Genomic DNA, 24,547 nt, shown 5'->3' on the forward strand with positions numbered 1-24,547 from the left:
CTCTGATAACTTGTAGTGAACAATCCCATTATGTAATAAAAACAATCTTTGGTACTTAAGTAGTTAAGGTTTGGAATCCTTATAGCCTTTCTTTTGAATCAAATCGCAACTGTTATATTTGAGTTAGTGGCTTCTCTCCTGCTTGTTGCGTGAAGGCTTAAAACCCTTTTCGCTAGGTCAAAAAGTCTCCCAAAATATAAAAAGAATAAAATATTCTTTTTTATAAATTTTTAATTTTTGCGGCTCAAATTTTAAACTTCTAATTATATTATTGATTGTCTGTATGCTCTCTCCTAAACCACCATGGTTAGGAAAGTCGGACCAGTCTAGTAGACTAGTTGTCATCTAGGAAAGTGGGTAGGTGAAGTCTTTCCATTTTCCTAAACCCCACACAATTTACGAAACTTTTCTAATCACTATGTTAAGTCATTTTCCCTTGAGTTTTAAATCTCCAACCCAACTCCCAACCATATCACAACCCAAAGGACAAAAGCTCAACAAAACCCCACAAAGCCTAATTTTTCAAGTTTCATCCGCCATCTCCCCTACCTCCTCTTTTTTCCTACCCACTTTTTCATTCCATAGGTAATTTCTTCACTATTTCCCCTTCCCTAATTAATTACTACTATGTTTCTTTCATCAAAAGTGGTACTTTAAAAGTAAACTCTTTTTTCCTCTTATAAAGTCAAGAACTCTAACAACATAAATAAATACTTATTTTAAACATTTTGTTCATCCCCGTATAATATTAGTAATCAACCTTGTATTATGTTATTGGTAATCTTTATTATGCTACATATTTTTTATTATCTTGCTGTTGTTATGACTTATTTTTGTATTATCTTGTCGTGCTGGTAGGTCTATGGTAAATAATTTCTCTACCGTCAATTTATCTTCTCCGGACCCCACTTATGATATGTCGGTGTCGTTTGTTGTTGTTATATTTGTTTGTTGTTTAAACATTTTGTTCAATTTGGAAAATAGGTAGTGATCAACCAAACACCCTTAAATTAAATTCCCAAATGGACTTCTAAGCTCTTATATAAAGTTCTTTACACTAACTATTTTGCTTTATCTTAAAATTTTAAGCAGAAAACAAGAATCATGAAAATCGTGGTGAAAGAATTAACAATGGTGAAACCAGCAACGGACACACCACAGACAAACCTGTGGAATTCAAACGTGGATTTGGTAGTGCCAAATTTCCACACCCCAAGTGTTTACTTTTACAGGCCATTGTCAGGTGCTTCAAATTTCTTTGATTCAAATGTGCTTAAGGAGGCGTTGAGTAAAGCGTTAGTGCCGTTTTATCCAATGGCTGGTAGATTAAAAAAGGATGAAGATGGACGTATTGAAATTGAATGCAGAGGACAAGGGGTTTTGTTTGTTGAAGCAGAGAGTGATGGAACGGTTGATGATTTTGGTGATTTTGCGCCTACTTTGGAACTCCGGCGTCTTATTCCTGCCGTTGATTATACTCAGGGAATCCATTCTTATGCTCTCCTAGTTTTGCAGGTTACCTATACATTTTATTGACAGAAAGAAAGTACATTAATTTTTGCGTACAGCTTTTTTAAAAACGACGGTTAAAATTTACTTGCATCCGTGTTTATACCAACTAATTAAGCATGATTTTTAATTCTTTAAGAATAATCTTTTTGAAAATATTTAGTAGCTCAATCGGTTGGCTACGTGAACTTGCATTTGCCCTTTTAATCCCCTCTTTCATTTTCCCTTTTAATTCCTACCCCCTATATATAATAAAAAAATTTAAAAAAGAAAAAGTTCTTTAGTTTTTCCGCTAATATCACCTACAACATCATGTAATAACTCATAATTATATTTGTTTAGTAACATATAAAATGAACTTAAAATAATCTATTCTAATTGATTAAGATAGACTAATAGTGTAAATTAGAAAACTACATAGTAGCAGATACTATAAATTGTACTTTTTATAAATTTTTTTAAAAATATGCGATAAGATTAATTGCAGCTAAACAAAATTGTTTGACTTACCTGTAAGGACATATGAAGAATGAAAATTAAGCTCTGCCTGTCAAATGATCGAAAGATCAGACTTGTATACTAAATTACTAAGGACTTGATTGGTAGGAGAAATAAAGTATTATTTATTTCAAGATTAAATTTGAGATGAATTTATCCCCACATTTAGTTAGGATAATTGTGATATAACTTATTACGGAATTGTAGTGTTGTTTTTATCTTTATGGAGAGTATGATAACAATTTCAATATACCTAATTAATTCTTGGATAACTCGTAGAATCAAACCACGCGTATAATGTGAAGATGTGTCGAATATCATGTTTACCTTTGTGTCAATCACTTGTACTAAAATTGTCGTAGAATATACGAGTTGCACCTTTTTCTAGAAGAGTTAAAAAGAATAGCTTTAATTCATTTAATAGTTTAAGATCAAAATAAATACTCTTTCCGCTCTCTAAACACTAGCCATTTTAATAAAGTAAATTTATTTCGAAATGTTTGACCTTTTAGAAAACAAGAAGTCATCTATACTTTTTATTTATTTTCCAAATCTACGTTACTTTTTCATTTAGTGGGTGTTCATTTAGTAAAAAACTTAAGTAGAAATAAGTGACACTTTAGATAAATACTCTTGTGATGTTATTAAATATCTTTCTTAATATGGATCAGATGAAATAAATGTGATGTAGTTATATCTTTAGTTCTTTATAAATGAGTAACCTCATTTAAACAAATCCAAAAGTCAAGCGGAATTTACGGGTCAATTGATTTTTTGGCCTTTTACAAACTTGTTTTTAGTTTTATGACTCTACCTCTTTTTTTACACATGAGAGATTTGCTTTTACACATAAGAGATCTTTCATTTACACATAAAAGATCTAAAAAAGACATTTTCTTAAATTCAATATTGTAAAAGGCCAAGAAGGCCTAAAACCTCCGGAATTTACTCAATAAATTCTAAAATCATCTAAAGCTTAAAATTGATAAGATGAATTGAGATTGATGACGAATTAATGAGTTTAGTGTTTTGGTAAACCAATAACTAAATTATGAGATTTCAACTCTTTGTTGAACATCATTAAACATATCTACAAGACTGAAGATAGGCAGCATTTACCATGGAAGAGAAGTGGTTGACTTATTGCTTAAATTTTAGATCACAATTATGAATAACTTCATACATTTAAGGAAATGAAATTTTTGTTATACTATATTATTCCAGCGCTTCTTAATATCTTTGAAGATTACTGGTATAAAATTTCTCGTAATTGTCAGTATTAATAGCCCGCTCCAGTCCTGATAAAAATATACGCCTAAGAACCAAATACCATGGTGGATAATCTATCAACTGATCAAATTACTATACCTCATTCCCAATTAGGTGAAGTTAGTAACAATAATAAAAAAATCTATTATAATCCACAAGTATTGTCTGGGAAGGACAATTATACGAATACTCTATATCCATTCGATCTATTCAGGTGGTTCCTGGAAGGTCTAATTCTTATAGTTTCCCCCTCAATCTTTTGACTTGAATGCTTTTTCTAGCTCATAACTGATATTGCACGATTTCGATGTGCTCTGCTAGTGCTCACCATAATTCTCATTTCAACTGTTGAGCAGATCACTCATTTCAAATGCGGGGGAGTTTCCCTCGGTGTGGGCATGCAACATCATGCTGCAGATGGTTTTTCTGGTCTTCACTTCATCAACGCATGGTCGGACATGGCTCGTGGTATAGACCTCACTATTCCAACTTTCATTGACCGAACGCTCCTCCGTGCTCGTGATCCACCCTTGCCTCAGTTCCCACACATTGAATACCAGCCCCCTCCAACTCTCAATAACATTGCCAAAACTGAAGCAGTTCCTGAGACTGATGTTTCCATCTTCAAGTTAACCCGTGACCAAATCAATGCCTTGAAAGCCAAGTCTAAGGAAGATGGAAATACCGTAAATTACAGCTCCTATGAAATGTTAGCAGGACATGTATGGCGCTCTACTTGTATGGCACGAGGACTTGAAGAAGATCAAGGAAGCAAGTTGTATATAGCAACCGATGGGCGTTTTAGGCTTAGGCCTACTCTTCCCCCAGGCTACTTTGGTAATGTGATATTTACTGCCACTCCAATTGCAGTGGCTGGTGATCTAAAGTCCAAGCCCATATGGTATGCTGCAAGTAAAATTCATGATGCATTGGCTCGGATGGACAATGACTACTTAAGATCAGCACTCGATTACTTGGAATTACAGCCCGACCTAAAGGCTCTTGTTCGTGGTGCACATACTTTTAGGTGCCCAAATCTTGGGATCACTAGTTGGGTTAGGCTGCCTATACACGACGCAGATTTTGGCTGGGGTAGACCGATATTTATGGGACCTGGTGGTATTGCTTATGAAGGGTTAAGCTTTATATTGCCAAGTCCTACCAATGATGGGAGTCTATCCGTTGTTATCTCGCTGCAAGCAGACCACATGAAACTTTTCGAGAAATATTTGTATGACATTTGAAAGAAATGAATCTCTTGAGAATGTTTGTGCTTGCTTCTATTGGGGTTTATAATGCCAGAAATGTAAAAGAGACCTTCCCTTTCCATTGGAGGTTAATTTTCTAATATCTCTTTTTCTCCCTTTTCCTCAAAGGAGCATGAGTCATGTACTTATGTTTATAAAGAACATTAGTTCTATTTCTGCTTATTTGTGGCCTAGATTTAATTCTCAAAGCTCAACTGCTAGTGCTTTTATCTCAGTAACCTGTACCAAATATATTTAAAACTAGAGTATGGGATGGATTTACTGAAACTAACTACAACTACAACAAACCCAGTCGGTGGAGTCCTACATGTAGGGTATGGGAAGGGTAATGTGTATGCAGACTTTACCTCTACTCTAGGGAGGTAGAAAGGTTGTTTCTGATAGACCCTCGACTCAAGAAAGATGAAATGAAACAATAAATGTAAGCAAAAATTAACAAATAATGCATCAATAATCTTAGAAAACTTGTTAAGTAAGATTGTTCACTTATAGAAATTCAAATTTACAGACATAAAGCCATGCGATCACTAAGGAAAAAAAGTTAAGATAACTCACAAAAGGAAGGAAAGACTTGAGATGCTGTGAAATTTTCATTGAATGAAAAAGAGCAAAACAAGGAGAAGAGACGATCTGAAAATGGCAGCAGTAGTTGATGTGAAGATGGAGGGCTGCTTCAGGGTTAGAGCTGAACTTTTATAAGGACGTTGATGGTGAAAATTGTTTGAACCTCCATTTGGTCCCCTTCCTTTCTGCCCCTTCCCTACATCAGCTGTAGAAAGCTTAGTTTTTAACTCAAAACTCATTGTATAACATGTATTAAAGGGCAGCCCGGTGCACTAAGCTCCCGCTATGCGCGGGGTACGGGAAGTGCCGGACCACTAGGGTCTATTGTACGCAGCTTTACCCTATATTTCTACAAGAGACTGTTTCTACGGCTCGAACCCCTGACCTCCTGGTCATATGTCAACAACTTTACCAGTTACGCCAAGGCTCCCCTTCTATTGTATAACATGTATTATGTACACAAATTGAATTTACCTCCTCTGTCTCCGCCTTCACTCTCGCTGTTTCTTTCGTGAACTTCAGATACATGTTTTACGACGTGTATGCTTCTGTTTCTTGATGCATTTGAAATTTCAGATGCCAAGCTTGTTAAGGCTACAGCACTTAACAGGATCAGGAAACCAATTGTTATTTTCATTTGGATGGAGCTAAATGCCTTTCTATGGTTTGTCTGGTCTTTTCCTTTCTAAGTGGACAGTTGCATAAAGAGAAGAAAGATATAGAAAATGTTGAGATGTGGTGAGGAAGTATTTATGAACAAACTTGTCAAATTATAGATCAAAGGTGTGGCTACTCTTGATCTGCAGCAACGGCTGTTATATAAAATCTTCTACTTCCAGCCCCTGATCCTTTCTTCCTTGTACTAGGATAATGATTCCTAATTTTCCTCACCTTCTGTAGCCTGATTCTTAGGGGTCGTTTGGTTTGAATACAAGTTATGTTGGAATTAGTTATGCTGAGATTAGTTATATTGAGATTATTTATCTTGGTATTAAATCTTATTGACCGTTTGTTATGTTGTGTTAATCCAGGGATCAGATAATTTATCCTGGGATTATTATTCCACGATCTGACAAGAATAAGTTATCTAGGATTAGTAACCAACAAGTAATAAGACAATTCTATATTTTTATCACAGAATTATATTTGTTTATTCATCGTACTAGAACCCAGCGTAAACTTTATCTTTGTGCAAAAAAGCATAGGCCCACCAACTGGTAAACTTTAGTCACAACATTTGGAATCCTACTTTAAATGTTGTAGTAGGTGTTTTGGGTCCTATATTTTAAGGTTGTTCACTCGAGAATCCATTATCCTTTTGGTTATTTTACTAGTTTCTAGCAAAAATGATGGAATATTTTCTGCTTTCCAGCTTCAGATATCTGAAATGATTAACATTGACAAATATTTCTGATTGTTGGAGAAGGGAGACAGACATATCTATTTTAATATTTAGAGTTAGAATAAAAGGAAAAATTCCATGATTTTAATAAGAAATTGTTCATTAATTAAAGCGAATATGATGCTTTCATTATCTCCTCAGCAAAAGTCTTAGATGTGGCAACCGTCCTTTGATGCCCTCGTATTCTTTTAAGCAACAGTCTTGGAAGTGTTTAACCAATGTTTTTTCATAGGCACACAGGTAGGGCATCGTCTTCTGATTTCATAGGTAGCTTTAATCAGTGGCGGAGCCACATGCACCCAAGGAGTGTCAGCCGACACTACTTCGTTGCATTGTTTAACTCGGCAATTTAAAAAAAAAAAATATATATACTATATAATGATATCTTTTGACTTCTTGGTGAGTTTGTTTTTTTTATATTTTGACTATACTTAATAAAAATTCTGACTATGGCACTGACTTTAATTAATGAGTTTAACTTCTATAGGGTCTTTTAACTTCAGTTACAACAGATAACTATCTAAAACAAGTCTAATATTGTAACTTTCAAGTGGGTTGGCACTTTCACATAGCCTAATGTTGTACATCCTAAAAAGAGTAGGAGCGATAGTTTCCTTTTGAGAGAAACAAAAAAGAGCCAATTTTTCTCTGGAGTTTTGCTTGTAATACCAGCTTTAAAAACTGAGGACCAGACAAATTTCTCCTTTCTTCTTATAGTGTCAGGATCTAGCCAATCAGCTACCTATGATGCCAGATTCGCTACTATATAATATTAAACTTTGGCCATAAATTTTGGCTTCATTTTTTAAATTTTTTTTTGAAAATATTGTTTGTTTATAAGATATGAAAAAAAAATTCAAAAATTTTCAATTTGGTGAAATTTTTCTTCCACTCACAAAACTTCAACTTTTTTAAAAATAAAATGCATGTCCAAATACAACTTCAACTTTCAAAAATTATTTTTCAATATAACTACAAAAACTCTTTTTTCAAATTTTAATCAAATCTATGTCCAAGCACTAAAAAGGTAAGTTTGCCACTGGAAAATGGCGTTTAAGTACAGTGCTAACTGCTCTGCACTTATTACCTACCGAAAATGAAGATGGTTGTTAACTTATAATAATATATCTTATTAGTAGCAGTTTTGAACATCTATTTTTCACTCTAATACTATCAGTCTGCTTGGGAGAGTCATGAATCTGGACCCTGGAGCTCTGATCAGTTTATCTTTTGCTCCCGCCAACAAATTGGGATTTTCCGACATTTAATTAGTAAATAATATATACTAATATAATTGGGAAAACAATAACTCGAGATGAAAAATGTCAAAAAGTGAATTTAATGTAATGTAATATTATTAGTTGGCGTTTAGCAACATTTACAGTTAATAGTGGAAAATCGTGGGAAAATGATAGAGATAGACAAAATATGCATCACATAATCGTAAAATGTATGTTACAACAGACATCTTTTCACTTGCAAACATACAAAATAGTAAAATAAACAACGAAATCATTAATGATCAGAAAGTCACAACTGCAGCAAGGATAACTCACAAAGAAAGGAAATATTTGAACTGATTGGAACTTTTCATAGAATGACAAACATTAGTGGGGATTATATAGGATCTTCTTCAAACTGTTACTCATAGTGGTTTTGACTAAATTTCTGTTGCCGGTCATTGGTAACGGAGGCCTAAAACCAAGCCGTAATAAGAGGCCTTAAACTTATTTAATAATTTTAGGTTTTATTTGTTGAAATTTATTCTTTTTACTTTTTAAGATAACAATTTCATTTTGACGATGTAACCAACCCCTTTAATCTTTGTTGAAACATTACTAACCTTTGATAAGATTTTATTAAGTTAAATTTGAATTTTTTTCTTTTCACAGGATCGTTAACATAACTCACTATATAGCATTACCTCCCAAAGTAACAATCATGTAGAAATTTGTATTTACAAAGATGAAAAATAAATTAACTATATATAGCTTTTTACGATCTAATTAGCTTGAAGCGTGCCTATAGAGATCTTGAAAGAAAATATCTTACAAAGTTAGAGTTGTAAATAAAATTTATTTAAGTTGGAGTAAGAAGAACTAGAAAGTAACTGCAGATTTAATTGTCTTTCACTTTCATTTGAATTTTCTCAACCAACTCTGAAAAAAGACAACATAAAACATAAAACTATGTTATTAACGATGGGTGACAATGTTGCAAAAGATGGTTGAAACTTTTTCCTATCACTATTTAATAATAAATAAAATAAATATTTAAATTACATATAAGAAGAGTATCTTTTGGGCCCTCTAATTTTGTAAGGCCTAAAGTGGGGGAGAAATTCAAAAATAGTCGGTAAGGATAAATCTGAACGAAAACACTGTTCAAAATTCGGAAAATATTCCAGCATAATATAAGTTCCAGTATAATATACTAGAACTCCAGTATAGTATATTATACTGGAACTCCAGCATATTATACTGGAGTTCCAGTATAATATATCGGTGCATCATAATATGCTGGAAGTTCATACACAGATGCTCTAATCTCCAGTATTATTATGCTGGAACTTTCCGCGTGTTGGAGTTCCAACATAATATGCTGGAAGTTCATACACAGCTGCATCAATCTCCAGTATATTATGCTGGATCGGTCCGTGTTGCAGCAAAATAATGGCTATTTTTCAATGACTTTACAAACGCTGGCTATTTTTGAATTACCAGTCCGAAACTGGTTAGCCCGTGCTATTTTTACCTAAAGCAGCCGTTTTAGTGGCCTAGGGGTTAAGCCGCCTCTGTTTGGGGGGGGGGGGAGGGGATCCTAACTCCTATCCACTATTTCTGGACATATGACCAGAACCCAAAATGGAACCAATATACTGTTGGTAACAAACCTCTAATTCTTCCCATTATATGGTCTAAACTTTTAAAAGTTCGCCATTTTTAGTTTGTGTATAAACAACATTGCCACTGTTTATCTCATGCTGGCAAATAGTTCATCTTATGATTATCAAAAGCTTGTGTTCTTAAAGTTCCAAAAGCTTTTATCCAAATGCAGATGCAAGCCGTCATTAAACCGTCATTCAATGCGTGATACATTGCTCTGACCATTCGGGGCAGGATTATTATACGTATTGTTAGTTCCGCCAATATTGCTGTATTTGTAAATAATAATTCTGCAAAATATAAGTTAACATAATGAAACAATAATAAATTCGAGCCCACTGAATTCACAGTGTTTCCTTACGGAATTTAATCCCCTCCTAGTACCCAAGGTTATGGATTATTTCCTCCCAGGATAGAATGAATAACACACTGGTGTAGTGGTACTTCAAACCCCAGTATTTCAGCGAACACAAAGTTCGGTAGCAAATCACACTTACAGTTACTTTGTTTGAAGTTAAAACAATGCAGAACGAAGGAGTAGAAACTCAGAAAATTATATGGAAATGCTGAGAGGAAGGAGTGCAATGTATAGCCAAATCTGTTGAGCGATTTCAGTTTTGTGTCTTGTGTGTTGTGTGTGTCTTTCTTCAACAGCTGCTGCACATATATATAGCAGCCAGTGTTGAAGAAGAACAATCGTCCACCCTCCATGGTGGAGCAAGCATTAGCTTGTTTGTGGAGCAAGCACATTCATGGTGGGAAGAGCATTAGGCGGCTGCCTGGTGGTCAATACACGGATTGGAAAATATCCGTTACAAATGCGGATAATCTTACGTTAATATTTACTATTAACAAATAAATTTGGTCCAAAAAATTAATCAATCAATCGATCATTTGACCAAATCCGAATCCGAATCCGAAGCCGAAACCGAAGCCGAAGCCGAAGCCGTAGCCGTAGCCGAAGCCGAGCCGAGCGAGCGACGACGAAGACGGCGCAAGGCTTGCTTTCTTCTTAACTCTTTAAGAGCTACAAGAAGAGCAATTATATATATACCCACCAAAAATCTTTTCCTCTTCCAATATGGGACAATGTCTCATTGTCAAGAGGGAAAAACTTAAAATTTTACTCAAAAATTTTATTTTCCCTCCATTTTCCATTCACCCTCATTTTAAGCCTATTTCTTCTTAAAAACAAAACCTCAACAATCCCCCACATGAATGAGGAATGGCTATATCACGAAAGTATGCATGGAAAAACTGTGTGATTTACAAGCAAGGATTAATCGCATCTGAATAAGTAGGTTTCCCTTTGAACTGTCCGTAATAAACTTATGTCGGATATACTCGGTCAATCGGTAGATTTGATATCTTTGAACCGTCGATCTTTGGTGTATACCTAGACAACCATAAGTCACACAATCAACCCTTAACCGTCTTTGGTTCTTATTGTTGTGTTCGTTTCAGCCATGAACACCGCCTGGTTTCATAAGTGCGTAGAGAACTGGCCTTACAAAGTTCTCCTTGAAGTAGCTAACACTTCACACTTATATAGGTGATTTCTAAACGTGTCATCCTGTAGATACACTATTTGATATACCCCGTATCAAATTTAGAAATTATTAAAAAGCCTTAATGCTTTATCCTTAGTACTGAACATTGTCTCATCACGAGAACGGACTTAAATTTTATTTGACAATGTTGAACCGTCATTAATGACTTTGTTTGATCTCCTTGAACCTAGATCTTGGGATCTCCAGTCTTCTAGGTAGAGTTACCGCCACAATGACTTGTTCTCGGCCATAGCTCCATTCCCCTTGATGATTTCTCAACTACCTCTCTAGTTAGACCTTTTGTAAGTGGATCAGACACATTATTACTTGACTTTACATAGTCAATCATGATAGTTCCTCTAGAGAGTAATTGCCTAACGGTTTTATGTCTTCGTCGTATATGACGAGATTTACCATTATACATAACGCTCCCAGCCCTTCCAATTGCCGCTTGACTATTACAATGTATGCATATTGGTGCCAACGATTTGGGCCAAAATGGAATGTCTTTCAAGAAATTCCGGAGCCATTCAGCTTCTTCACCGGCTTTATCTAAGGCTATGAATTCAGCCTCCATTATAGAGCGGGCAATACATGTTTGTTTGGATGACTTCCAAGATACCGCTCCTCCACCAATAGTGAATACATATCCACTCTTGGACTTAGAATCAGTTGAACCGGTAATCCAATTTGCATCACAGTATCCCTCAATCACCGCAGGGAATTTACTATAGTGCAAGTCAAAGTTCTGGGTATGTTCTAAATATCCCAAAACTCGTTTTATTGCCATCCAATAAGATTGGCCTGGATTGCTCGTATATCGACTCAGTTTACTTATAGCACAAGCTATATCTGGTCGTGTACAATTCATGATATACATTAAGCATCCCAACACACTAGCATAATCCAATTGTGATATGCTTTGGCCTTTGTTCTTTGCTAATGCAAGATTCACGTCAATTGGAGTCTTTGCAACTTTAAAGCCCAAGTGCTTGAATTTTTCAAGTACTGTCTTAATATAATGAGATTGTGACAATGCCAGACCTTGAGGAGTCTTATGGATCTTAATTCCCAGAATTAAATCAGCAACTCCCAAGTCTTTCATATCATCCACATATAGGCAAACAATGACTATGTGATTTGGAACATTTTTAATGTACACACATTTATCACATTCATTTATCTTAAAACCATTTGACAACATTGTTTGGTCAAATTTCGCATGCCATTGTTTGGGTGCTTGTTTTAGTCCGTAAAGAGACTTAACAAGTCTACATACCTTTTTTTCTTTACCTGGAACCACAAACCCTTCAGGTTGTTCCATGTAAATTTCTTCCTCCAACTCTCCATTTAAAGAAGGCCGTCTTAACATCCATTTGATGAATTTCAAGACCATACACTGCAACTAATGCTACTAACATCCGTATGGACGTAATTCTTGTAACTGGAGAGTATGTATCAAAGTAGTCTAGACCTTCTCGTTGTCTATACCCTTTGACTACGAGTCTTGCCTTGAATTTATTAATAGTGCCATCATCTTTGATTTTTCTCTTAAAAATTCATTTAGAACCCAAAGGTTTATTTCCAGGAGGAAGATCAACCAATTCCCATGTATGGTTATTTAATATGGATTCTATTTTACTATTGACTGCCTCTTTCTAAAACAATGATTCCGAAGAAGTCATAGCTTCTTTAAATGTTTGAGGCTCATTTTCCAATAAGAAAGTCACAAAATCTGGTCCAAATGAAGTAGACGTTCTTTGACGTTTACTACGTATTGGATCCTCCTGATTACATATACTTTCTTTTATTTCTTCCCGAGGTCATTTAGATCCTTCATCAAACGACTCACATTCCTTTTTATACGGATATATATTTTCAAAGAACTCAGCATTATCTAATTCTATAACCGTATTATTATGAATGTCGGGATTTTCTGATTTATGAACCAGAAATTGATATGCTTTACTATTTGTCGCATATCCTATGAAAACACAATCAACGGTTTTCGGTCCTATCTTTACCCTTTTGGGTTTAGGAACTTGCACTTTTGCCAAACACCCCCACACTTTAAAATAATTCAAGTTGGGCTTCCTTCCTTTCCATTTTTCATATGGAATGGATTGTGTTTTGCTATGGGGCACTCGATTTAATATTCGATTAGCCGTAAGAATGGCTTCCCCCCACAAGTTCTGTGGCAAACCAGAACTTATCAACAACGCATTCATCATCTCCTTTAATGTGCGATTCTTTCTTTCCGCAATCCCATTAGATTGGGGCGTGTAAGGGGCTGTTGTTTGATGAATAATTCCATATTCTAAACATATTTCTTCAAAAGGAGATTCATATTTACCACCCCTATCACTTCTTATCATTTTTACTTTCTTGTTAAGTTGCGTTTCAACTTCATTTTTGTATTGCCTGAATACGTCTATTGCTTCATCTTTACTATTCAGTAAGTAAACATAGCAATATCGAGTACCATCGTCAATAAAAGTTATGAAATACTTCTTTCCACCGTGAGATGGTATTGACTTCATGTCACAAATATCTGTGTGAATTAAGTCTAAAGGATTTGAATTCCTTTCAACTGACTTATAAGGATGTTTAACATACTTAGATTCCACACATGTTTGACATTTTAATTTTTCGCATTCAAACTTAGGCAGTACTTCCAAGTTAATCATTTTCCGCAAGGTTTTATAATTGACATGACCCAAACGTATATGCCATAAATTATTTGACTCAAGTAAGTAAGAAGAAGCTGAAATATTATTATTGTTTTCCACAACCATTACATTCAGATTGAAAAGGCCTTCGGTGAGGTAACCTTTTCCTACAAATATTTCATTCTTACTTATGACAACCTTGTTGGACACAAAAACGCACTTAAAACCATGCTTAACAAGAAGTCCAGTAGAGAAAAAATTCTTTCTCATTTCGGGAATATGAAGGACATTGTTCAAAGTCATGACCTTGCCAGAAGTCATTTTCAGAAATATCTTCCCATGTCCTTCAACTTTTACTGTTGAAGCATTTTCCATATAAACTGTCTCTCCGGGTCCAGCAGGAGCATAAGTAGCAAAAGCTTCTCTAACTGCACAAACATGGCGAGTGGCTCCTGAATCAAACCACCACAGTTTAGGATTTTCCACCAAGTTACATTCAGAAAGCATGGCACACAAGTTATCAACATCATCATGGTTTACTACCATGTTTGCTTGACCCTTTTTCTTGTCTTTCTTCGGAGCACGACACTCCGTAGATTTGTGTCCGGTTTTCCCACAGTTGTAGCAATTTTCACTGAACCGCTTCTTGCTTAGGTTGTATTTCGGACCAGAAGCCTTCTTCCTCTTTTTGTTATCTTTAATAATATTTGCTCCCATTATTGTTGAATTTCCACGGCCTCTCCTTTCAGCAGCTTTATTGTCCTCTTTGATTCTCAACCGAATAATGAGATCTTCAAGGGACATTTTCTTTCGTTTGTGTTTCAAATAATTTTTGAAGTCCTTCCACAACGGAGGCAACTTCTCAATCATTGCTGCTACTTGGAATGCTTCATTGATGACAAGACCTTCAGCAAGTAGATAATGAATAATCACTTGCAATTCCTGGACTTGGGTAATAACAGACTTGCTATCTACCATTTTGTAGTCCAAAAATTTTGCGACAACGAATTTCTTCATCCCAGCATCTTCAGTTTTATATTTCTTTTCAAGCGCATTCCACAATTCTTTTGACGTCTCCACGCTACTGTATACATTATATAGATTATCGTCCATTCCGCTAAGAATATAATTCTTGCATAAAAAATCAGAATGCTTCCACGCTTCAATCACGATAAAGCGTTCATTCTCTGGAGTTTTATCTGGCAGATTAGGAACATCTTCCTTGATGAACTTTTGTAGACATAACGTAGTTAAGTAGAAGAACATTTTCTGCTGCCAGCGCTTGAAATCAATCCCAGAAAATTTTTTGGGTTTTTCTACCGGTGCCAACACCGGTGTTCGGCTTGTCGATGCATTGGCAGTCACCATCGGAACAGCTTGGTTTTCGCTTTCAGTCGTCATTATTTTTTTTTGGAAAAAAAAAAATGACACAAACAAACGTTTAATACACGTTTTCAAATTGGAGTAAAAATCACGTAGATTTTAATCTCCAACAAAACGCCACGAAGGCTTTACTCTCCAAAACGGGAGTACACAAAACCACAAAGGTTTTAGTTTGCAGAATAATAAGAATAATACAAATACAGAAATAAATATTAAATTTCTTAAGATTGTTTGTCCCGCCAATATTGCTGTATTTGTAAATAATAATTCTGTAAAATAAAAGTTATCGTAATAAAACAGTAATAAATTCGAGCCCACTGAATTCACAGTGTTTCCTTAAGAAATTTAATCCCCTCCTAGTACCCAAGGTTATGGATTATTTCCTCCCAGGATAGAACGAATAACACACTGGTGTAGTGGTACTTCAAACCCCAGTGTTTCAGCGAACACAAAGTTCGGTAGCAAATCACACTTACAGTTGCTTTCTTTGAAGTTAAAACAATGCAGAACGAAGGAGTAGAAATTCAGAAAATCGTATGGAAATGCTGAGAGGAAGGAGTGCAATGTATAGCCAAATCTGTTGAGCGATTTCAGTTTTGTGTCTTGTGTGTGTCTTTCTTCAATAGCTGCTGCACATATATATAGCAGCCAGTGTTGAAGAAGAACAATCGTCCACCCTCCATGGTGGAGCAAGCATTAGCTTGTTTGTGGAGCAAGCACATTCATAGTGGGAAGAGCATTAGGCGGCTGCCTGGTGGTCAATACACGGATTGAAAAATATTCGTTACAAATGCGGATAATTTTACGTTAATATTTACTATTAACAAATAAATTTGGTCCAAAAAATCAATCAATCAATCGATCATTTGACCGAATCCGAATCCGAAGCCGAAGCCGAAGCCGTAGCCGTAGCCGAAGCCGAGCCGAGCGAGCGACGACGAAGACGGCGCGAGGCTTGCTTTCTTCTTAACTCTTTAAGAGCTACAAGAAGAGCAATTATATATATACCCACCAAAAATCTTTTCCTCTTCCAATATGGGACAATGTCTCATTGTCAAGAGGGAAAAACTTAAAATTTTACTCAAAAATTTCATTTTTCCCTCCATTTCCTATTCACCCTCATTTTAAGACTATTTCTTCTTAAAAACAAAACCTCAACAAGTATATAGTAAAGATCTCATATACCTGGACGGCTGGACCTGGCTAAAAACGATGAGTCTTCTCTTTTCAGGGTTAGACTCTATTAGAACCAGAACAGTAGACTGTGTTGAGAATTGGGGTTTTGATGATTAACAAGTGCGCCCAGCGAACGTGTGCTAAGAACCAGGTCCCCAAGTCAGCTGCCGAAGGTTATTACAAGGTTGTAACTTTTACACAAAAGTTACTATTAGTCCGATATTGTTGGAAATGACTCTTGATGCAATAAGGACTGTCACCCAAGAATATCTGCCCGTATAAGTGATAGACAGGAGTTACAAGATTTGTGGAGTCCTTGGAACTTTAGGATTGTTGTCAAACAAGAAATTGACTGTGCGTAGGACTCCTAAATATCTCGAAGTACTGGTGAGTTAAATACTTTCCCTATGGACCGAGAAGACTATTCTTTTGCACATTAACTGAAGAACGACATACAACATTTCCACAATCAAGTTGATCATCAGTGTGTATTGAAAGTTAGTATTCTTTTTGAGTCGGTTAGTTCATGTATATTAGAAAATTGAGTTGTAATCTAAGATGTCATTTAAAACTTGTTAGTTGGAGTAATTGTTGAGTGTGCAAGTTAAAGTAACTAGTAATTCATTCAAGTAGTTGAAGTAGGAGAAGTGTGAGGGTATTGGTTTATGGGTCTTGTAATTAGTACATTTTGCTCATTTGTTCTACTGAAGTTGAAGTTAAAATACTACGTGGTAGGTCGTGGTTTTTGCACCTTTGAGTCAGATGATTTTCCACTGCTTATTTTATTTACGCGTAAAGGCACAAAACCAAGTTTTTAGTAATTTAGGAAGGTATTCAATTTAACAATACAATATCATACAATAAAGATTTAGTAATCGTATTGTATTGTATGATATTGTATTATATCGTTTTATAAATACAACGTTCAGATAGATTGTATTGTTTGCTGTTGTCAAATAATATTTTGATGTTTGATTTGACCGTATTGTACTGTACTGTAACTAATAAGTTTATTAAATACCCTCAATTTTTTTTAAATATTATTAAGAATTACACATAAAGTAATTAGAATTGGAATTAAAAATTAGTATTATACGGCTAATTGGAGATAAAGTAATTAGAATTAGAGTTAAAAATCAAAGTAGAAGAAAGAACAAAACAAAAAGAAGGCAAAACCTATACCTGACGTTGGAGTTGGAAGCGGCAGAAGGAAAGAAGGAATGAAGACGTAGGTTATAGGTTAGGAAATTTGGATTAAAATAAAAAAAAAAGTAACGGGTAAAATAGAATTATAAAGTAATAAGTTAGGGCATAATTGAAAAGAAAAATAGGAAACAATCCATCACACCAAATCGGTTGTTTAAAAAAATGTAACTTTTCATTGTTCGAAACAATGGATTTTACATTACGATACAATCAATTTTAACTAAACAATCAAAACAAACATTATTTTGAGATAACAATACAATACGATACAATAATAGCCATCCAAACAAGCTGTTAATGTTAAAATACACTTCTTCATACTATCAATGTACAATAATGAAATCCTAACGAGCATACTCCCTTTGACACCAAATAAACCTATGCAGTTGTGTTTGTGCAAATGAGCAGAAGCCGACTCAGTAAATTTTTAGTCAAAACATTTGGAGTCCTCCTTTAAATGTTGTAGCACTTGTGGGGTCCTTTTAATTAACGTGATCTAATCGAGAATATCTTATCAGATAAGTCCCTGTTGTTTATTTTACCAGTTTCTAGCGTAAGTGCAGGAATATTTTCTTACTTTACAGCTTAAATAGCTGAAATGACAGATCTTGACAATTGCTGATTCTTATAAAGAGGGGAGACAGTCAAATCTACTCATTTCTTGAATGATCGTAAAGGAATTGTATATTCCACATTGTTTTAATAATTAAATGGTCATTAATTCAAGCGAATATGATACTCTCATTTTCTTTTAAGCAAGAGTCTTTGGAGTGTAATGATTCAAGCGAATATAACACCCTTGTACTCTTATAAACAAAAAGTCTTGGAAATGTACACAAGTGGAATTGGGTGTTCTTTAAATTTTTAAAAACTTTTCAAGCTTGAGTATACTATTAAAACCTATAGCAGACTAACAATTAAGTTCTTGTAAAGAATGATCTACTCAGAAAAGCTTAACTTCTTAAAATTGAAGAGTTTGAATAAATTGCAAGCAAATCAGATAACTTAGATTAATATGTTGTTAAAACAAACTCTATAACCTACTAATTTTAGGAGATCAGTCTTCTGTTTGTACCTCAGATGACATAGCCTTTTGAAACATTCCTGACTAAACAATGTTGCTGATTTGCTGACTTTAAAAGAATTTAACAAAAAGATTTTGCCTTACCAATACATTGTTCTCTCATACTTGCACTCACCTACATTTTGATTGTTTGCTTTGCCTAAAAGTAGTGACAAGATCAATACAATTTCTCAACTTTAATCAACTTCCTCAATTTTAGTCTCTTCACTACTATTTCCAGATCCTGTTTTTCCATAACCAGTTCCAGTGTCAGCACTTCCCCCCATTGGGACATCTCCACCTTGATACATTTTTGCAATAATTGGATTGCACAAGTTCTTCAACTCCTTCAATTTGTCCATCTACTTCAGCCAGTTGGTTCATGTCTAACCATTCAATTGTCTCATTCTTCTGCTTGTCTGATGGATCCAATTTCCCAGACATTTTCTCATCCTTAACAGTATTCCTCATGTTATAGGCATAGTTCTCTAACGCGTTCTTCGCTTCCACTTTCTTCTCCATTGTCTCATCCTCTACCTTGTACCTATCAGCTTCTTGAACCATTCTCTCAATCTCTTCCTTACTTAGCCTTCCCTTGTCATTGTAATTGTAATTGTAATCTTATTCTTGACACCAGCAGTCTTGTCCTCAGCTGACACGTTCAGAATACCATTGGCATCAATGTCGAAACAAACATTGATCTGTGGCACTCCTCTTGTTGCTGGTTGAAAAGATTTGTTCTTTTTTGACAGGGATAGTAGTGTTTCTTGGAATCAAGACTGTCATCACACCACCAGCAGTCTCAATACCAATACTAAGAGATGTAACATCAAGAAGCAACAAATCTTGAACAAGTCCATGTTCAGCTCCTCGAATCTCGCCCTCGTAATTGTTGCATAGAAATCAATTCCCTCATACAGTCTTCAGCTTCCTCAAAACTCTAGCATTGCTGCTGATATCTTTCTTATGCTTCCTCTTGAGTTCTTGAACATAATGCTTCACAAGCCTGTTGTCAAAATCTTCACCACTCAAATATGTGTCATCAGCAGTAGCCTTAACTTCAAAAATCCCTTCTTCAATTGTAAGAAGCGAAACATCAAAAGTTCCACCACCAAGATCAAAGATCAAACCATGCATTTTTCTCACCACCCTTTGAAGCTTTCTTGTCTAAACCATAAGCAATAGCTGATGCAGTTGGCTCGTTAATAATCCTCATCACATTCAACCCCGCAATAGCCCCTGCATCTTTAGTAGCTTGTCTTTGAAAATTATTAAAATATGCTGGAACAGTGACGTGACCACAGCATTCTTCACACTTTGTCCTAACAAAGCTTCAGCAGTTTCCTTCATCTTTGTTAAATCCATATAAAATATTTTGAGTCCATTACTCAAATGATCACCCAATTATCCAAAATTATGAACTAAAGTCACTTTTCTTTCGTTTGTAACAGGAAAGTCATTCAACTATTCATATTGCACACAAATGATCACTCAAACTGGATTTATCAAACTTTTCGATAGAAAAACTTGACGTGGCAGTCCACATGAACTTTTTTATATTTTTGGACCAAGTAAAATAATTAACACTCAAACAAAACATGAAAAATCCACCCATACAACCAACCCGACCATCTAAAAATAAAAATTCTCCACTAAATAAAACCAAACGTTAAATATATATTCCTTGGCTCTTAAGAAATAATTAGATTTAATTATTATATATAAGAAAAGATATGTATCCATAGATTTGATTTTTAGATCTAACTTTTCTACATAATATTGAGTTAAGAACTTGAATATTATCCTTATGGAACCCAATTGTCTCTTGAACCAAGAACTAGAAGCATTAAAGTTATCATTGTTATTTTTGTTGTAATTACTTGCAGATCTGAGCCATGGCTTTCTTCCACCCTTTGTCTTCCCCTTCTAAAAATTCCTTCTCTTCTCCGGCTTCTGCATCTTCCTCCTCATCACCCTCCTCCAATCCCAAACTCAAAGAAGATTCTAATTTGCAGCAATCAATTGATGACTAGTGTCACGACCCCATTACACCCTCCGTAGATGTCGTGATGTCACCTAGTCTCTAAGACTAGGTAAGCCTAACAGATTTGCGAAAATACATGTTAAGACATGTATAATTATATTTTTATATGTAATGATAATTAGTTGTATAGTTAGTGGAGTTAGTGGGACATTTTAGCCAGCTAAGCATTAGTTGTATTTTCTAATATTGCACATGTATATACTTAGTACTGAAATGAGAAAGAAGGTGAGCTTTTCACTTTCCCAATTCCTATTCTCTTTCTTCTGATTTCCCTCTCATAGAACTCTCTAGAAAACTCCATTGGAGCTCCAGATCGAGCTTCAAGCTCATCTTCAAACTCAGTTCTAACATCGTATCAGAGCAAGGAAGCTCATGCTCGACTATCCGTCATCATCAATCTCAATTTTGCCCACTCTTTTCTTTCTTCTGAACCTGTCTCTCTAGTTCGATCGGCGTTTGCCCTAATTCGTTCGAATTGCAAAATTGATAACTGATTCTTCAAAAATTAGTGTGTAACACAACAAATTCATCTACTCATGGCTGTATTAGATTAGGAAGATACACCTGTTGGTGATACCAGTTTCGCCGCTGCGACAAGCACCAGAATAGATCGAAACGATCCACTCTACCTACATCCGTTAGACAATCATAGAGCGATGCTTGTTTCAGTTCCTTTCAGTGAAATTGGATATAGATCTTGGAGACGTAGTGTTATGCAAGGTCTATCCATTAAAAATAAGTTAGGGTTTATAAGTGGAAAGTGTGAGTCACCAGATCCTTAATCTCAAAGGTTCCGATAGTGGGAGTGATGCGACGATTTGGTAACGTCTTGGATTCTAAATTCACTCTCCAAAGATATTGCGGACATTGTGGAGTATGCTAATAATGTTATTGAGTTGTGGAGAGAATTGGAGGATCGTTATGAGCAAACTAATGGTGCTAGGCTGTACCAGATCCAAAAAGAGATAAACGACTTGTCTCAAGGTGTGCTGGACATTACAAGTTATTACACTAAGCTGAAAAAGCTGTGGGAAGAGTTGAATACTTTGAGCAAAAAGACTCACTGCATCTGTACCTGTACCTGTGGTGCCAAGGAGAACATGCACAAGGCCGAGCAGGACAAGAGATTGATACAGTTCCTTATGGGACTTAATGAGGTCTACACTATTGTACGAGGAAGCATTCTCATGATGAATCCGCTACCAACTCTTGCACAGGCTTTCTCACTATTCATTTAGGATGAGAAGAAGAGAGAGATCAAACCAAATAACCAAATGCTTTTTGAGTCTGCTTCCCTAAATATCAACACATCAAAATTTGGTTCCTACAGAACAAATTACTCTGCCAATAACAACTCCACTGGAGGCAATAGGCCTCGACCATTTTGTGACTACTATAAAAGACTAGGGCATACCAAGGACAAGTGCTACAAACTACATAGTTACCCTCAGAGTTTTGGAAACTCACACATTCAAAGTTTAAATACAGGACAAAACATGAATCAAGCTGCAAGGTCCAACAAAGGAGGGAGCAATAGTAGTTAGTGTGCAAGGGACCTCTTCTGAAGCAATGCCAGATGGAAAGGATGGATCAGAAGATGGAGATGAGGTCGGGCAGGTCAACCTTTCTAAGGAACAATATGGACAGATCCTGAATTTGTTGCAATATTTTCACATTGGAACAAGAGGAGAGAGTTCTAGCTACACAAACTATGTCAATGGTGCTGTGAACTTTGCAGGTATAATAGTATGCACTTCTTCTATTGATTTTGGCAAATTTTCTAGTGAATGCTTCAAAAATAAGGCTGACTCTTGGAAATTAGATTTAGGAACCTCTAATCACATGACCTTCAATATATCTTTACTAACCAACATTGTAACCTTACCATATCCCTTATTAGTAGTTCTTCCAAATGGATATAAGTTAAAAGTAACACAAATTGGAAGTATGACATTGTTTCCTAAGATCATTTTGCACAAAGTCATGTATACACCTTCCTTCAACTATAACCTCATATCAATTCATTCATTAACCAGTTCAACCCCTCAAAGCATTGTTGCCTTTACTGATAACATATGTCTTCTGCAGGCCCCTTCAATGAAGAGGCCTCTGGAAATAGGTAAAACCAGTGATGGCCTATATCTTCTCTGCCCAAGGTGTCTCAGGAACAACCATTCAAAATCAACAGTAAATAGTTCAATTGGCAGTTCTGTTTCTTCCACTTGCTACACACACAACTCACATTATTTTTATCATTCCACTATAAATAGCTCATTGTCTAGGGATAATTGCACATCTTATTCAGTTGTAAATACATGTTCTCCAAATAATAAAGTGCAGTTCCCCCATTGTGAATAACATCAGTCCTTCTATCTCTTCAAGTGATGATATAAATATTCTGTGGCATAACAGACTGGGTCATGTACCCTTTGCCAAGATGAAGGGAATGTCCAGCGTTCCATTATCTTTCTCACAAAAACAACCATTTAGCTAATCTGTTTGCCTAATGGCAAGACATGGGAGATTGCCATTTCCATAAAAATCCACCAATTCCACCAAAATCTTTCAACTACTTCATGTTGATCTCTGGGGTCCTTACCACATGCCAACTCATGATAACTTTAGATATTTTATTACTATGAAGGATGATTATAGTAGGTCCTCCTGGACCCACCTATTAACTAGTAAAAGTAATGCCTTGCATATCATCAAAAACTTTGTATCAATGATTGAAAACCAATTCAACACCACTATCCAATCTATAAGGTCAGACAATGGTCTAGAGTTTAACAACATAGAAGCAAATCAGTTTTTCCTTTCCAAAGGGATCATTCACCAAAAGAAATGTCCTTATACACCACAACAAAATGGTATCGTAGAAAGAAAGCATAGGTACTTGTTAGAAACTGCCAGAGCCCTCTTATTCCAGTCAAAATTGCCTCTAAGATATTGGGGTGAATGCATCCTATGTGCAACCTATATAATAAATAGACTGCCCTCTTCTCATTCCAATGGCAAGTCACCATATGAACTACTATACAACATAAAGCCTATTTACTCTCATATGAGGAGTTTTAGTTGCATGTGCTATCCTACAGTACCCAAGGTCCACCGGGATAAATTTGAACCTAGAACTACACCACATGTCTTTGTTGGATATCCCTTTGGGGTAAAGGGGTACAAAGTGCTCAATCTGGCCACTAAGAAAACACATGTATCTAGAGATGTAGTGTTCAATAAAAATATCTTTCCTTTCAGTATGTGTAAGGATACTGTTTCCTTTCCCTCTGTTCTCAAATCCATTCCTTTTATTGATCATGTGTCTAGTGACAATAAACAAACTCAAACTAGTGAGCCAAATGATCAAGGGGTTTCAAATATCACAAATCCAGATTTATCATCTGATCCATCTCCTTCACCACATTCTCCCAATGATGTAGATTTACCTGTTCCAGAAGACTCACAAAATAATTCACCAATAAGATCTTTAAGGAATACCTCACCTGAGCATGTTTTGGAACCAAGACAATCTCATAGAACACAGAAAGTTCTCACATACTTGAAGGATTATGTCCATAAATTACCCCAGCTGAAACCAAATATCAGTGAGCACAATACCAACAACCAAACCAATGCACCCTTTTCTCTTAATGCCTTATCGTCTCCCCAAAATCACATATCTGATGAGGATCTGAACCAGGATAGTCAGCGCCTTGTGAGAAGTATTTGCAGTGATAAAGAACCTAATTCATATGAGGAAGCAACTGTGAATCCTTCCTGGCAAGCAGCCATGACACAAGAGTTTGAAGCATTGCATGCCAATAACACTTGTGAGCTAGTACCACTACCAATTGGGAAACAAGCCATAGGGTATAAGTGGGTATATAAAGTGAAACATAAGGCAAATGGTAGCATAGAGAGGTTCAAAGCTAGGTTGGTGGTAAAGGGCTATTCCCAACAAGCTAGAATTGATTACACAGAAACATTCAGTCCTATAGTGAAAATCACAACAGTAAGATCTCTTATAGCTGCTGCAGTCAAGAAAGGCTAGGACATATTCC

The 24,547-nt window shown here is 35.6% G+C and overlaps 2 protein-coding genes and 1 pseudogene across 3 annotated transcripts; 2 read left to right on the forward strand and 1 right to left on the reverse strand.

Annotated features, from left to right (window-relative positions):
- Positions 1-435: 435 nt before the first annotated feature.
- Positions 436-4,639, forward strand: LOC107826939 (shikimate O-hydroxycinnamoyltransferase-like). Of its 2 annotated transcripts, none has more exons than XM_016653984.2 (3): positions 436-585; positions 1,093-1,515; positions 3,633-4,639. In XM_016653984.2, the coding sequence occupies exons 2-3, from the start codon at positions 1,105-1,107 to the stop codon at positions 4,518-4,520; spliced, it is 1,299 nt and encodes a 432-aa protein (XP_016509470.1). In that variant the 5' UTR covers positions 436-585; positions 1,093-1,104; the 3' UTR covers positions 4,521-4,639. The 2 variants fall into 2 exon arrangements, with proteins under 2 accessions (XP_016509470.1, XP_016509469.1); XM_016653983.2 differs by lacking the exon at positions 436-585 and adding an exon at positions 754-777.
- A 14,000-nt stretch (positions 4,640-18,639) lies between these two features.
- On the reverse strand, positions 18,640-19,807 carry LOC107804625 (heat shock 70 kDa protein-like; annotated as a pseudogene).
- Positions 19,808-21,142: 1,335 nt separating this feature from the next.
- On the forward strand, positions 21,143-21,724 carry LOC142169836 (uncharacterized). Its single transcript, XM_075231757.1, has 2 exons — positions 21,143-21,248; positions 21,342-21,724. The coding sequence occupies exons 1-2, from the start codon at positions 21,143-21,145 to the stop codon at positions 21,722-21,724; spliced, it is 489 nt and encodes a 162-aa protein (XP_075087858.1).
- The last annotated feature ends 2,823 nt before the right edge of the window (positions 21,725-24,547 follow it).

Source organism: Nicotiana tabacum, chromosome 15, assembly GCF_000715075.1.
Source record: "Nicotiana tabacum cultivar K326 chromosome 15, ASM71507v2, whole genome shotgun sequence".
Classification (NCBI taxonomy): domain Eukaryota; kingdom Viridiplantae; phylum Streptophyta; class Magnoliopsida; order Solanales; family Solanaceae; genus Nicotiana; species Nicotiana tabacum.